At 41.9% G+C, this 13,153-nt stretch overlaps 1 protein-coding gene across 6 annotated transcripts in view; it reads left to right on the forward strand.

The window, feature by feature from the left end:
- Positions 1 to 6,320, forward strand: part of AGBL3 (AGBL carboxypeptidase 3) — an 873,099-nt gene extending 866,779 nt beyond the window's left edge. For 4 of the 6 annotated variants that reach the window (XM_078669865.1, XM_078670168.1, XM_078670098.1 and 1 more), the window contains one exon: positions 4,679 to 5,244. In XM_078669865.1, coding sequence (XP_078525991.1) covers positions 4,679 to 5,105 — 427 coding nt within the window. In that variant the 3' untranslated portion in view covers positions 5,106 to 5,244. Of the gene's footprint in view, positions 1 to 4,678 lie in introns of all 6 variants that reach the window. The other 2 variants (XM_078670242.1, XM_078669943.1) reach the window with 1 other exon arrangement.
- The last annotated feature ends 6,833 nt before the right edge of the window (positions 6,321 to 13,153 follow it).

Raw genomic sequence — 13,153 nt, forward strand, 5'->3', positions numbered from 1 at the left:
GGCTATTCAAGGTGAGCATTCCACAGTCAGTTGTAGACCACCTGTAGACAATGGCAAAGATCCTGACATTAATAGAATCCATGATCAAGGAAGTCACACAGCACTCCTTGGTAGAGTCTTCCTTTAAAGGGGGATGTCTTGGACAAGGTGCAGTTCAAGACCTTACCTACATTTCAACAAGTGCAGGACATGATCCAGATGTTTCATCTTCGGTCCTTGATCTCATCAGAGCAGCTCTGATTCTTCTTGACCCCTTAGCCTCCTGTATCCTGCTTGTTGACTATGCCCGGTGGCATATGGAGTATCTACAGTGGATTCTGAGGCCCAGCACTAAAGCAACCTGTCAGATACCATACAGTTTTCAGAAATAACTGCACACATTTTGCAGTGGTAACTGCTCAACTGCAATTGGACCAGCTGCAAACCTCTCTCCTTTCTCCACCTAGGACTGACTGGGGAAACTGATTTGTCACTCTTGGTTTGGGAGGGTCATCTGGGGGAGCTAGAGATCAGAGAACTATGGTCTCCAGTGGATGTCCAGCTCAATATCAATATGCTGGAGTCCTAAGAGCTGTGCAAAGAGGCACTATGCCTTGGTAGTTGGGTAGAGCTTCTGGGTATGTCCTTGATCGTGGACCACCTGGCGGGATCTTTGAACGCCAGGGCGAACAAGTTTACCAGCAGCGCCTTATGGATCCTGAATGTCAGCAGGTGGAACAGGGCATCTTTCAACAGTGTGGAGAATGCTGTAGTTCCAGCAAGACCTTTTGCTAGGAGAAGCATTCCAGCTTGAGTGGAACACATGACTCCTGTATGCCTTCCCTTTGTTGCCTCTACTGCTCCAACTTCTGAAGAAAATCAGGCACGACTGGGCCATGTCATCTTAATGGCTACACTCACTTCGAGCTGATGCAGAACTGCTAGTTGCACCTTCTGACCTTTACAACTGTCTTTCTCATTGTGATCACTTCAGCTCATCATGTGACTGAACTCGAGGCCCTATTGATACAACGACCCTACTCCACCTTTTTCCAAGGAACACTGGTGCTGAGGACTCGCACAGCCTTCTAGCCAAAAGTCAAAACTCCATTCGACATTGATCAATCCATCACTCTCTCAGCGTTCGATGACCCTCCTTACTCTTTGAAAAATGAAGAGAGGCTCCATTGGTTGGACTATAAAAGAGCTTTAACCTTTTACATCGATCATACTAAAGACCATTGGGCAGACAATCAGCTTTTTTGGGTGTTCTTCAGGGCAACGAAAGAGAAGGCAATGCAAAAGAGGATTCTGTCGGGGTGGATTGTCCTCCCAATTAGGATGTGCTATGCTTTGGCCAAAAAGCAGCCTATGGAAGGTCTGATGGTCTGGTAGCCCGTTCCACCAGGGCTAAGGTTACTATTATTATTATTATGCATCTTATAAAGCGCACGGCTACCCCCGACGGGAGTGTCCCGGTGCTGAGCAGAAAAAGGAGAAAAGCAGGTCAGCATGGTGGGATTCGTCGGAACTATGGTTGACTGAAGAGCCACGTCTTCACTAACTTACGGAAATTGGGTTGCTACTACTGTGGCATGCAGAGTGCCTGTCCTTGACATCTGCCAGCCTGTATGTGGGTATCGGTGCCCATGTTCACAAAGAACTACTGCCTTGACAGCCAGGTCTGGGGTGAAAGACATTTCGCCTGCTCGGTCCTGCAAAATATTTTCGCCAAGGTCAACTCCACAGACGCTGCACCTTAGGAGTTACTGCCCTGGCATCTATTCTAAAGGAGGAGACTCTGCAGTTAGAAGTATCCATCAGTAGTTACTTACTTTCTGGGGCGTTGCTTCTGAAGAATAGCCTATTTAACTGCATAGTCCTCTCCATCCTCCCACCACCCGTACTGTGGAGTGGCCTTTAATTGCCATCTAAAAAGTTCCCAAATCAGAAATATGCACACTAATACCGATATCTTTTTTGTGTTCTGCGTCACTGATGCAGCGACGGACCCAGCTTTCTTAAGACAGAGCGCATGAAGCCAGTCTAACCCATTCACTCCATGATGGGACGATGGCCTTGTATGTAGAGGATGCATATTTTCATATATCTGTTGTGCAGTCCCATTGACAATACCAGCAGTTCACAGTGGGTTCGGAACACATAAATATGCCTTATTGCCTTACCAGGGCCACTCTGTTGTTCACACAAGTAATGGCGATCAGGTTACCTCTTCAGGAGGACCTCCATTCTCCGCATCAGTGGAGGGTCCTACACCGGAATTTAATTTGCCGCCAGAGGTTGTGGATGTCTTCCTTGCAGTCAGACATCCTTCAATGAAATCCATTTACGGTAGGCACTGAGAGAAGTTTTTCTTCTGGTGTGTGCTCCTTGTCCTCTTGCTCACCAGCAGGTCAAAGTTTCTGATGTACTGTTGTTGGGTTTTTTTGGCCAGCAAAGTGTGGCATTGGGCACAATTAAGTCTTACATGTCCTCAGTTTCTTTTTTTGTTTGCCAGATCGGCCAGGAAAGTCACTTGTTATGATTGGAAAGTGTTGATGTGCTTGCTGAAAGTTCTGTCACATGCTTCCTATGAAACCTCTTGTCTTGCCACAATGGGATTCAATGGCAGCTCCTTTTCAGGGGCTCCACAGCACAGCTATGCCAACTGTGAGCCCAAGGAGCCACTGCTAATCTAAAGTATTACACTTGTAATAATGTAATTTAGCAGTGGTTTTGCAAACACAACTTTCATGTTTATATGAACTCTGCAGTGTGCAAATTCGCCCTCTCCGCCACATCAACAGGCTCCTGATGACAGGAGGAGGAAGGGGTTGAGCAGCAGTGCTTAATTTGAGCTGGTGCTTTCCAGTGCTCAGCACCTGCACCTAATCCTCTGCACCGGTGCTTATAGCACCAATTAAGGACACACTCATTTGGAAGGCACATGATTTTCTCCAGAATCACAGGATGTTCAGACACGCCGAAAATCGAACCCAGTTCCCCAGCTCTGAAGTCGGCAGCTCTAACCATTAGGCCAAGTCCTCTCCAGATTAATACGTGCCTGGGCTCTTGTCAGGAGGCAGTTTGCAACAGCACATTTCTCCTGTTAGCGCTGCTCCTGAGGAGAGCCCTGGCACTTTTTATTTTACAAATTAACCACTAGGTGGAGGGAGCTGTGGGACAATCCAGCTACAGTGTTGTTTAAATCCACTGCATTCTCCAGATAGATGTCTGGATTGCGCATGTGAGGGGTGTAGTTCAACTACAATCCCCTAACCCAGACACAATCCTTTTTATTTAGCCGGCATAACTGCTCATGCCTCATGTAGCATGGTCCAGCTGCTAAACTGGGACTTTCATTGTGCAAATCAGTGCATCCCTGAGGTCAATGAGGAGCCACACAGAGCTGCAGAGCTAGGACCCCAAGCACTCTCCCAGCATCTGATAGGACTGTGCTTCTGCTCCCATCAAGAAGTTGGGAGAAGTTTTGAAGTTGGTCTTCCTCTAAAACCTGGCCCTGCTGCTCTGTCTGGCTCCTCGTTAGGAATTATGGCTTGCTGGTTCCTTAAAAAACAAAGAAGCAGGCCTTTTCCGTCTATGCACCCAGGATCTGGAAAAACATTTCCATATATATTATGACTGCCCCCAAAACGACTTCAATTTAGGAAAGCGATGAAGAATCACCTTTATAAAGACTACTACATCACAATGCATTAACAGTCCCCAAACCAGCAACCTCATCTATCACTTTGATTTTATGCTTGTTTTTGACCCTATACAGCAGTCCGCTGCCTTTTGATTAGGTCTATGCTATAGAAATACAACATGCATGCAAACATTGCGGTACATGCTTACCTTGCAATTATTTACATTGATCTATGGTTTAGTATATAGATGGAGAAAAATTAAGGAACTAACATCACCTTGCATGGGTGGCATGCCTTTATGCTGCCCTGCCCCTTCACTTCCGGGGCAGTACAAGATTGCCACCAAGCACATCCCATCAGCGCACAGAAGTCGTTGCTGGGCTAATATTCTAGTTCGTCAGGTGCCTGTTTTACCAGAAAGAGCATTACCGGAGGTAAGTAACTTGTTCATTTTACTTCAAAACCTCTGTTAATATGGAGTTTGCTTTGTCTTTGCTATCACATTCTCTGAGCCTTAGGATGATACTGGAAAAGACTGTCCTCAATGACCTTTTTCTGATCCGGTAATCATGTGCTCAGATAATGTTAACCTGGACTTGCCAACTGCTCCAACATTTTGCTAAGGACCCTCTTCTTAATTGTCTATTACAGATGTGGTTCCAGAGCTTTTAGAAAGTTTTATTTTCCAACATCAAGTAAATGCTTCAGCATTTCTAGATGTCTGTTTTTGCTCTCATCTATAATTCATGAAGTGCTGCAGCATGATGTCATTGAGAAACTGATCCCTTAGATTTAGTATTGACTCGGTCCCTATTAATATTCTTTTCTTAATGATCCACTTTATCTGAACTACTGCTGTTTAAGGGTCCCACCTCTGTAAAAAAGTATCTACTTGTATTTAATATATGCCCTTTCGTTATACCAATGGCTCTTTTCCTGTTAAGCCGTTACCATTCCAAATGTGTTGGGAAACACCAAAGATAGAAAATAATTGTTTTAGAAAGTATTCACAGTAGTTAGTAGTTTTTATGTTTCCTCTCTCTCCACAGAAATGCCCTAATGAATTCGGAAAACTCGGTGGAAGAGCTTATCACAGCAACAGTATGCAGCAAACAGAACTACGTACCTCATCGAGAACTAGCAGTATCATCACTACAGCGCTCCTGCACGGGCTCATTTACATGTGAGCACCAGAAGACTTTACATGAACTCACTACATGTCCTGCGGGAAACGTAGATGTGGCAAAGAATACTAATTCTAAAACATGGATTCCAGTTACTAAATACACTAAAATTCCGGCAGGTATCTGGAGTGATGGTCTTCAAGGTCCAGGAGCACCATTAGTAATTGATGGCCTAAACAAGCCTCCACCAAGCAATAACTATCGTAGGTCAATTCACAGAACAACTGAGGAAGATGCAACTGGAGACAGCGGCCAACATGGCTCTTTTGAAAATAGAAAACAGAATTTTTGAATTTATTTTAAAGAACTTGTGCACTCTGATCCACTCAACTTGTCTCATACCCCAAGTTATCAATGTCCACATGACAATATTGATGGAGTGTAGGTGTTTTCCCAGAAATGAAAAATCCACATACATTCATTCTTCCTCATACCAGACATTGCACAACAATAAAAGTGGAAAGTTCTAATGTCACTACTATTTGCACAAAACAGTGATAGCCATGCAAATGCACATTACAGACCAAAGTTGGAGACTTCTCTGCTTGTCACGTTTCTGACCAACACTAATGAAAATGCTGACCTTACCACAAATAGCAGTGCTGTGTTTAGTTTTTATATATACTTCACATCCAGTTCTGCTGTATTATGGTATTCATAGCGTCCCACCTCTGTAAAAAAAAATATCTGCTTGTATTTAATATATGCCCTTTCGTTACACAAATGGAACTTTACTAGTAATTTTTTTAACCAAATGATATTTTTATAGTCTAAATTAACACCTTTTAAATGCACACACACAAATAGCTACATTCATGTTTATGCAGTATTGTTCATGTTGAGGGAAAGACATTTTTTCATTAAATACTCTGCAATGAATTTATATCTGCCAAAAAAGTTAGTTTTTACTTTATGAAAGTGTACGTTCATAATTTTTAATTAAAAGATTGTAGAAATTTTCTTTTTATGCAAAGGAAATATGCCATGTTCTCACTACCATTTTGTACAAGTCCATAAATATGAAGGAAGTGTTTGTGCTACATTGAAATGTACAACAAATGAGCATGGAGCGATATAACTGGGTTGTCTGGAGTCCTTTTCGTCAAGTCGTGGGTGCTGCTTGTCAAGATGATGGTACAGTATTCCCCACTTCGAGCTCTGTGTAATAGATTTGACAAATGTACATATCTTAATGAAAAGGAATCATTGCGGCTTTTCCCTCGGCTGGCAATACCTGAGAAATCCTCTAAACTTCAACAATCTTAATAACACATGTGGTTTTCAATCAACATACACAAAGGAAAGATAACTTCATATAAATGGTTCAATACTTCCTTTTTTTATGAGAGTATTTTAAGAGATTTTTAATGTATACAGTACTTGAAATCAAAGAGAATGTGTAATTCTTCAAAGACAAAATGTTTATTGGACGGGCGAACTTCCTCAAGACCTTAATGAGAAGCTTTTTTATAAAATGACTTTATTAAAACACTGGCTTAGGTACTGATTCCTTTTTTTTAATATAATTTGCTTTCAGTAACATAAAATGAGGCACAAAAAATAAAAGTCTCTATTTCTTTTGGATCGTAAGGTTATTTTTCAGTTGAAAGATATTAAAGACTTCACAAAACAGAACGCCTAAGATCTCATTCAGCTTAGCCTCACGAAGGTGTAATCAAGAATAGTTATCATGATCAATAACTTTTGTGACTGTGTTATTACCTTGTCCTTCTGACTTTCGCTCTTTGTCAACTGGTGAGGAATTTCCATCATCTCAGACAGAAAGAAAGATCCTGTAATGCAGGCAGGATCAGAAACCTCTTCTAAAAAGAAAATAATGGTGTCCAAGATAAAGTTCCCTCCCTCGTGGACTGGATCTTCATCATATCCATGCATTGCCAACCAGTTCTAGGTGTCTGCTAATGTACCTCCATTTCTGTGGTCAGTGACTTACACCCTTCCCTTGTATGTTTCTGGAAAGTTTGGTGTGTGTTTTCCCAATGGGATTGATAATCTTAGGAGTTCAGTGTACAACTTCTCTTTCCTGTACATTTTGGCAACATGAGAACAGCCAGGAGCAAACCTTTTTACCTGGTCCCCTAGGGCAAGATTGATTATTCGCTTTTTCCTGTGCAAGGTATGTAATCCCCATTCTTTTTAGAGCAGGTTTTCCTGAGTGAAACCCATCCCTCCATCCTTTCTTGATTTGTGTCCATATCTACTGACAATGGCTCTCTGGACACAGGCCAGTACGCAAAGCATATAAGCCAGCCCAAGCTAGTCACCAAGGCAGGATGCCTCCAAATCTAGCAAATAATCAACATGGGGAGGGGGAGGTAGAAGCGTGTGTAATGGTCACTTGGCTCCCACTAGTGTAACGTATCCTAATTAAAAGAGAGTGATCTTACAGGTTGTTCGGTGTCTTCGGGTATCAGTTGTCTACCCGAAACCCCCAACCAATATTTGCCACTGGTGGTGTTAAGTGGCAACCACTATGGTGTAGCATCGGGCGGCATAATCATTGGATTTCGCACCTAGGTACTCGCTTTCCTAGCTGAATACCGCCTCCTTTTGAGGGAAAGTGCTGGTATCCATGTGGAAAAAAGCTTAAAATTACTTCCTGTATTGAAAAATTAACTTTAACATGGGTGTGGTATAAAGGGGTAAGATTAAAAAGTAAGGTAGTGATGTTTTTGGTATGTGTAAATTATCCTGAGCATCACATGTGTACGGTCAACATGTTTCGGCCCTAATTGCCCATAAGTGTCCAATCCTTAATCAGGACCAGCTTCTGAGATCGACAGGTTCCTTGTAGTGACTCTATAGACTTGTAAGTCACTACTTACATGTCTTTTCACTGATTAATTGTATCATGTATATCAACTTCTTAAACTGAGCCTGTAGTGAGTTGGAAAAACAAGAAGAACATGGTTAAATACCTGTTATGCCTTTTTATAATTTTGTACGTAGTTTCTAGTTTCTAAGAAAACCCAATTTCACTTAGTATAAGATCATTATCTCAGGTTGTATTTGTTGCAGAGTTTTTCTTATGTATGGGGCAATGCATTTATGCCCATCTTATGTTTTTTCAAGTTACTTGCAAGTAACAGTTTAAAAAGGAATGGGAAAGAATTCCGTTGGCGGTATGACACATTCTGTAATAAAATAGAGGAAAAACAAGGAGGCCACTGCATTCCTTATCTATTCGTCAAGCATTTGACAAGTTAGTATATACAGTGGGGGGGAGGGGAGAAATCCTATAATGACCTAAAAAGGTCTTGTGTCATAGCCATACAATGGTTGTGCTTTGTTTACTAACCTCATAGGTCATGGATGAGGCGAGGGTGTTGTGAATATCTGAAAAAAAAGATAAAACCACAGTTGCTCTGCATTGCACAGTGTCTCACAGCCTCAGTAATCATGTTATCACTTTTGGAGTGTTGTAAAGGATGTGTATTCTCTGTTTATTTATGAGCAGTGCGGTGAATTACTCTAGGAACACCTCCGCCCAGGAAATACTTTGTTTCTGGGCTCAGGGAGCGAAGGCTTCCACCCTAGGGGCAGGCCCGTAGCCAGGGCTAGATGTCACGGGGGGCATGGCCCCAAGGAATACCCACAGGATGATTTTGGTTCTCGTTGTTTAACACTGGTTTGGTTCCCAGCATTATTTTTTTAATATAGTGAGATTTTATAGAAACCAGCATATTTTGCAATTTTTTCAGAGGGTTAATATAATTCCACATCTACCACTATTAGTGATAATAGATAGGAAATGGTACCTTTTAAAGCAAAGTATTCATGAAATATGTGTTAAAGGGTATTTTCCAACCACTTATATCCAGTAAAATTGCAGAAAACTAAACACAGCATAAATGAAATTATGCACGGGACTGTGTGTCCTCTCCCAAGACACATTTGAGGAAAGGTAAGCAAATCTAGCATTTCTAGGTACATTTTCGAAACAACCATTGACAACAATTATATGGGTATTTTAGGCAGTTCTAAAATATCTTGGATGTTGGGGAGCATGGCCACAGCTGAGGGAGGGAGTGAGTGAAGTGATAGGCCCCCTTCTATTGCTTAAAGCAGTAGGAATATGCAAGACAGCTGCCAAGTCATCGTTTCAGAGCCTGGTACCCAGTACTTAATTTGTGTAGTTAGTTTCAGATAGCGGGCACTGACACTTATCTTTGGGGACCCAGATTTATTTTTCATCATCTGATTTTGTCCCAGACCAGATGCAAGAAGGCCAGAAAAGAAAGAAAGAAAGATGGATGAATTGAAATATCAGCGAATGATGACAAAGACAAAACACAGGGATGAAAAAGATCTTGCAAGAGTAAGAAAAAGAGGTATGAAGTAAAGTTTTGTGGAAGAAAGAGGCATGTGGTGCAATCAAGACTAGGCAGCCTTGTTATTCAGCAACCTCCATATGCAGCATGTCTGGCCAAATTAAAGCCCCACTGTACTGTGACAGCAGAAAGCATGTACATTCACTAGTTGTATTCTGTCAACTCAAGCTGTAACAGGTGGAGATTGGGATAATTTTAGGCAGCATCGAGGGCTCCTTGCTGACAGGCTGCCATATTATCTTAAAAAAGGTTAGGAAGTATTGCTGACAATTAGCACTTGCTAACATTATGCCTTCTTGGTGTTGTTAAAGAATGTTGTTTAGATAGGATCATAAACTTGCTTATTCTTATGTCTATATTCTGAGTGTTTCTAGTCTGAGTGTTTGTGGTCTTGGGTGTGTCTCCCTATGTTTGTATCCATGCATTAGTGCCTTTGTGTCAGTGATCCTGTGTAAGTTTAATGCCTGTGTCAGGCCTTTGTGTCAGTGTAGCCCTATTTCCCAACTGTGAGTGCCACAGTGTCAATATTCTGATTTTAGTTTACGTCTTTCTTTCAGCATCTCCATATCAGTGTCCACATGTCAATATCTACATACCAGTTTTGGTGTCTCCATGTGTCCCTTTGACCACCTTGGTATCCCAGCATGTGTTTCCCATTGGTAATATCCCCAACAATGTCCAGTGTCAGTGCCACACAATATTAATGGCTGTGTCTCAGTTGCAGTGATGAACTGCCCCATTGCAATGCTCGTGTTCCATTGTCAGTATTGATATCCCTTTGTCCCTCTGTCAATATATCACTAGCAGTGTGCTTGTGTGGGTGTCCCACGGTCTCAGTTCATGCAGCAGTTTCCCTGTTTCACCGCTCTAAATTCCAATGACCAATTGTCAGTACCTCAATGCCTGCTGCTCGTACCCTTGTAGATGCAGCATCTATTACTCAGTATACCAATGTTAGCACTATTGAGTCAGTGTCTTAGCATTAATGTTTGTGGACGTATCCATGTTACTGAGTTAGTGACCTCATGCAGGAGCAGTTTCACTGATTATTTGAAAATTAAAGAAACAGTTTGAGGCTTGTTTCTCAATGCAGTGGAGCAGTGCTTAATATGTAAAAAAAAATAAAAAATAGGTATATGTGCCCAAAATTTTTCGTAAGAAGCCACCCACCTCCTTCCCAAGCGAATACCACTTCTACTAATGTTGCCGCCCATTTTCACTACTGCAAATGCTCAAAATAAGATTTTAGCAAGGGCACCTGCCTTCTTCAAGTGGGTCAAATAGTGCATTTTACAGCCCTAAAAAAGTAAATTCATCTGAAATGGCACTCATAAAAGAATACTGTGCTTTGATGATCAGTTTTTGTTGAGCAGGGACAGCAATCATTTTTACACTACTGCTGATTCAACCATTGCGTGTGTTATGAATGAGAGCTGACTAGACATATCAGTATTAAAAAAGCTTTAGCCATTGTATGTGGTGTAAGACAGCCCTGAAAGCGATATTCTCGATGACCTTTTATGGCTGAAGGTCAAGACTGATACACACCTAGTTACTAGTAGATTCCTTTCTAACAGAAGAGGTTCACTGAAAATTGAGGCTTTTCGATAAAGCATTAATAACCTGCATCAGTTAGGGCGATAGACAAAGTGCAGCTAAAAATATAGCTGAGCTTGATGTGTGTGTATATTGTTTGCTGTGTTGCGGCCTGTGTGCTATATGCTAGTATAATTTACTATTCCCAACTCCAGTCTGTGAGGACAGTAGGAAAGGTGTTGGATTTTAAATCCAACACCTTCCCCCCTCATCCGCAAGTCGTGGTTCCGACTTGCAGAGTAATGGTATGCAGAATCACACCGCGGTCGTTGTAACGACCGCGTTGTGATTGAATGCGGACAAAAAGTTTCGTTATAAACGTTGTTTACCGTCCCGGATCCTCTGCTCAGCCATTCATTTCCAGGCCTGATTCCTGGTAGAACTGGGGCTAGTCATAGTATGCACTCACCGGGCAAGAGGTAAGTTATAAAACACTATTTGTGTCATATAGTCAGTCTCTGTTACTCTACAAAGTATACTATTTCTATGTTTCTCTAACATATCCGAGCGGTAGTTCTGAGATGATCTTAAGCTGTCTGTTGGCACATTCCGAAACGTTGTCTTTTCTCTTTCCTCATTTTTCACAACTTCCTAAATGATGTGTTGTTATTAAAAGGCCTTGGTTGGAACAGGTGGATGATTGGAATTGTCGGTAATATTCCTATTGGGGATTTACACTTTTATCCTTAAATCCTGAAGAAAGGTAATGGAAACTGCCAACGTTAATGCCCTCAGCTGCTCCTCCCTCTGTCCCATGTGGACCATGTTTGACATTTATGAACTGACTCCTTAACTCATTTCTGATGAATGCATGTTCTCAGTGCATGTCGTGGACTGCCCCTGTTTCATTAACCATATGGTCTTTGTTACTTTTAGGCTACAACGGAAAATCTAACCGCACTTTTATATGTGTTTGTAAGGCGCACACTGACCCGCGAAGGTATCCTGGAGCTGAGCAGGTGCATGTGCCTAGCCCTGACTAGGGTAGGTTGGTTAACTGAAAAGCCTGGTCTTCAGCTTCTTGTGGAATTCAAGAAGAGAGGAGAAGGCTCTGATGTGAACTGGTAATAGGTGGATGTTTGTTATACATGTATATATGCACATAGTTTGTAGACTTTTGTATCTTGTTCTGCAAATAATGGGGGGGATTTTAGCTGTGAAAAGGTCGAACTGGACGAACATGATTTGGCTGCTGTATGCTCACTAAACTGAAGAATTCAAATAAATTGAAAGAAAGTTAAAAGAAAGAGTCTCTTGCATTGATTCGGTTCTTAGTTGGCACGGTGTAAAATCTTGCATTAGGATTAAAGATTTGGTCCTACTTGGTACCTGGTGGCAACATGGTGTCTCTTAGTTTTCCACCCTCACTTGAATAGACTCATAGGTTTTACAATCAGTTGACCTTGTAAAGGTGTGCACTCCTAAAACTAGGGCGCAGCGTAGTCAATGAGTACCGGGGTGGGGAGTGAATCTCAAGTTTCCAAACTAAAAAACACAATGGGATGCAATGTGGAGGGGTAAGATAACCATGGTTAGGGATGGACTGTTTCCATGAGGAACAGGGCCAATTACTGATTTGCATTAGGTAGGGCTCTGTCTAGAGTGGACAGTGGGTGAAAAACTAATGTTAACCTAAGTGATTGCCACTGGTTAGACTATGTGTATGTGTTAGACTATGTGTATCACCTTTAGGTCATTTGATTGCCAGTAGTATGCCAGGAAACTTGAGACTGGCACCGCTTTCCAACCGTATCACTGCCAATGTCTGTGAATTTCAAAAAGTAGTACATTTGCAACCATTCAATGAAAACTTCTGTGGGTACAGATGTAACACTTTTTTGGCAAACCAGTCAGTATTTATATTTAAGAACTTGTTCCAAAAACTGAACAAGCTACAACCTCTTAGTAAAATGAGAATGATGAGAAAAAGACACAGTCGTAGTAGGCCTGAGTCATGGCCCCCAGACCCAACTACCAATCCAAGAATGCATTTGAGGGTTGTCACACCCCAGACAAAGCCACTGAAGTTACACCACTGGCTGTCATACCTGGGCCTGGTAGTTCTCCCTGGGAACTCATGACTACGGTCATGCACAACACAACGACCTGGAGACCCTGCCCTAAGATCACTTATTTTAAATGTATTTTCATTGAACACTCTTCTTTGTCTCTGCCACAAGAAGTCTCAATGGTAGAGTTGTCAAATCATGCATGCGGACAGGACTCCTTGTTTCTAGTCCTTGAAGTTTACAAATCTTTTTAACAATGACTAACGGCCCCGTGTTCTAAGCCCAAGTGGCAACTAAAGTTGGGCGCATAGGCATATTGATAGGGTGAGTCGAGTCAGAGCTGTGCCATGGATCTGGCTTGGCTTTAAGAGTCTGTACATGAA

This window comes from Lissotriton helveticus, chromosome 1_1, assembly GCF_964261635.1.
Source record: "Lissotriton helveticus chromosome 1_1, aLisHel1.1, whole genome shotgun sequence".
Classification (NCBI taxonomy): Eukaryota; Metazoa; Chordata; class Amphibia; order Caudata; family Salamandridae; genus Lissotriton; species Lissotriton helveticus.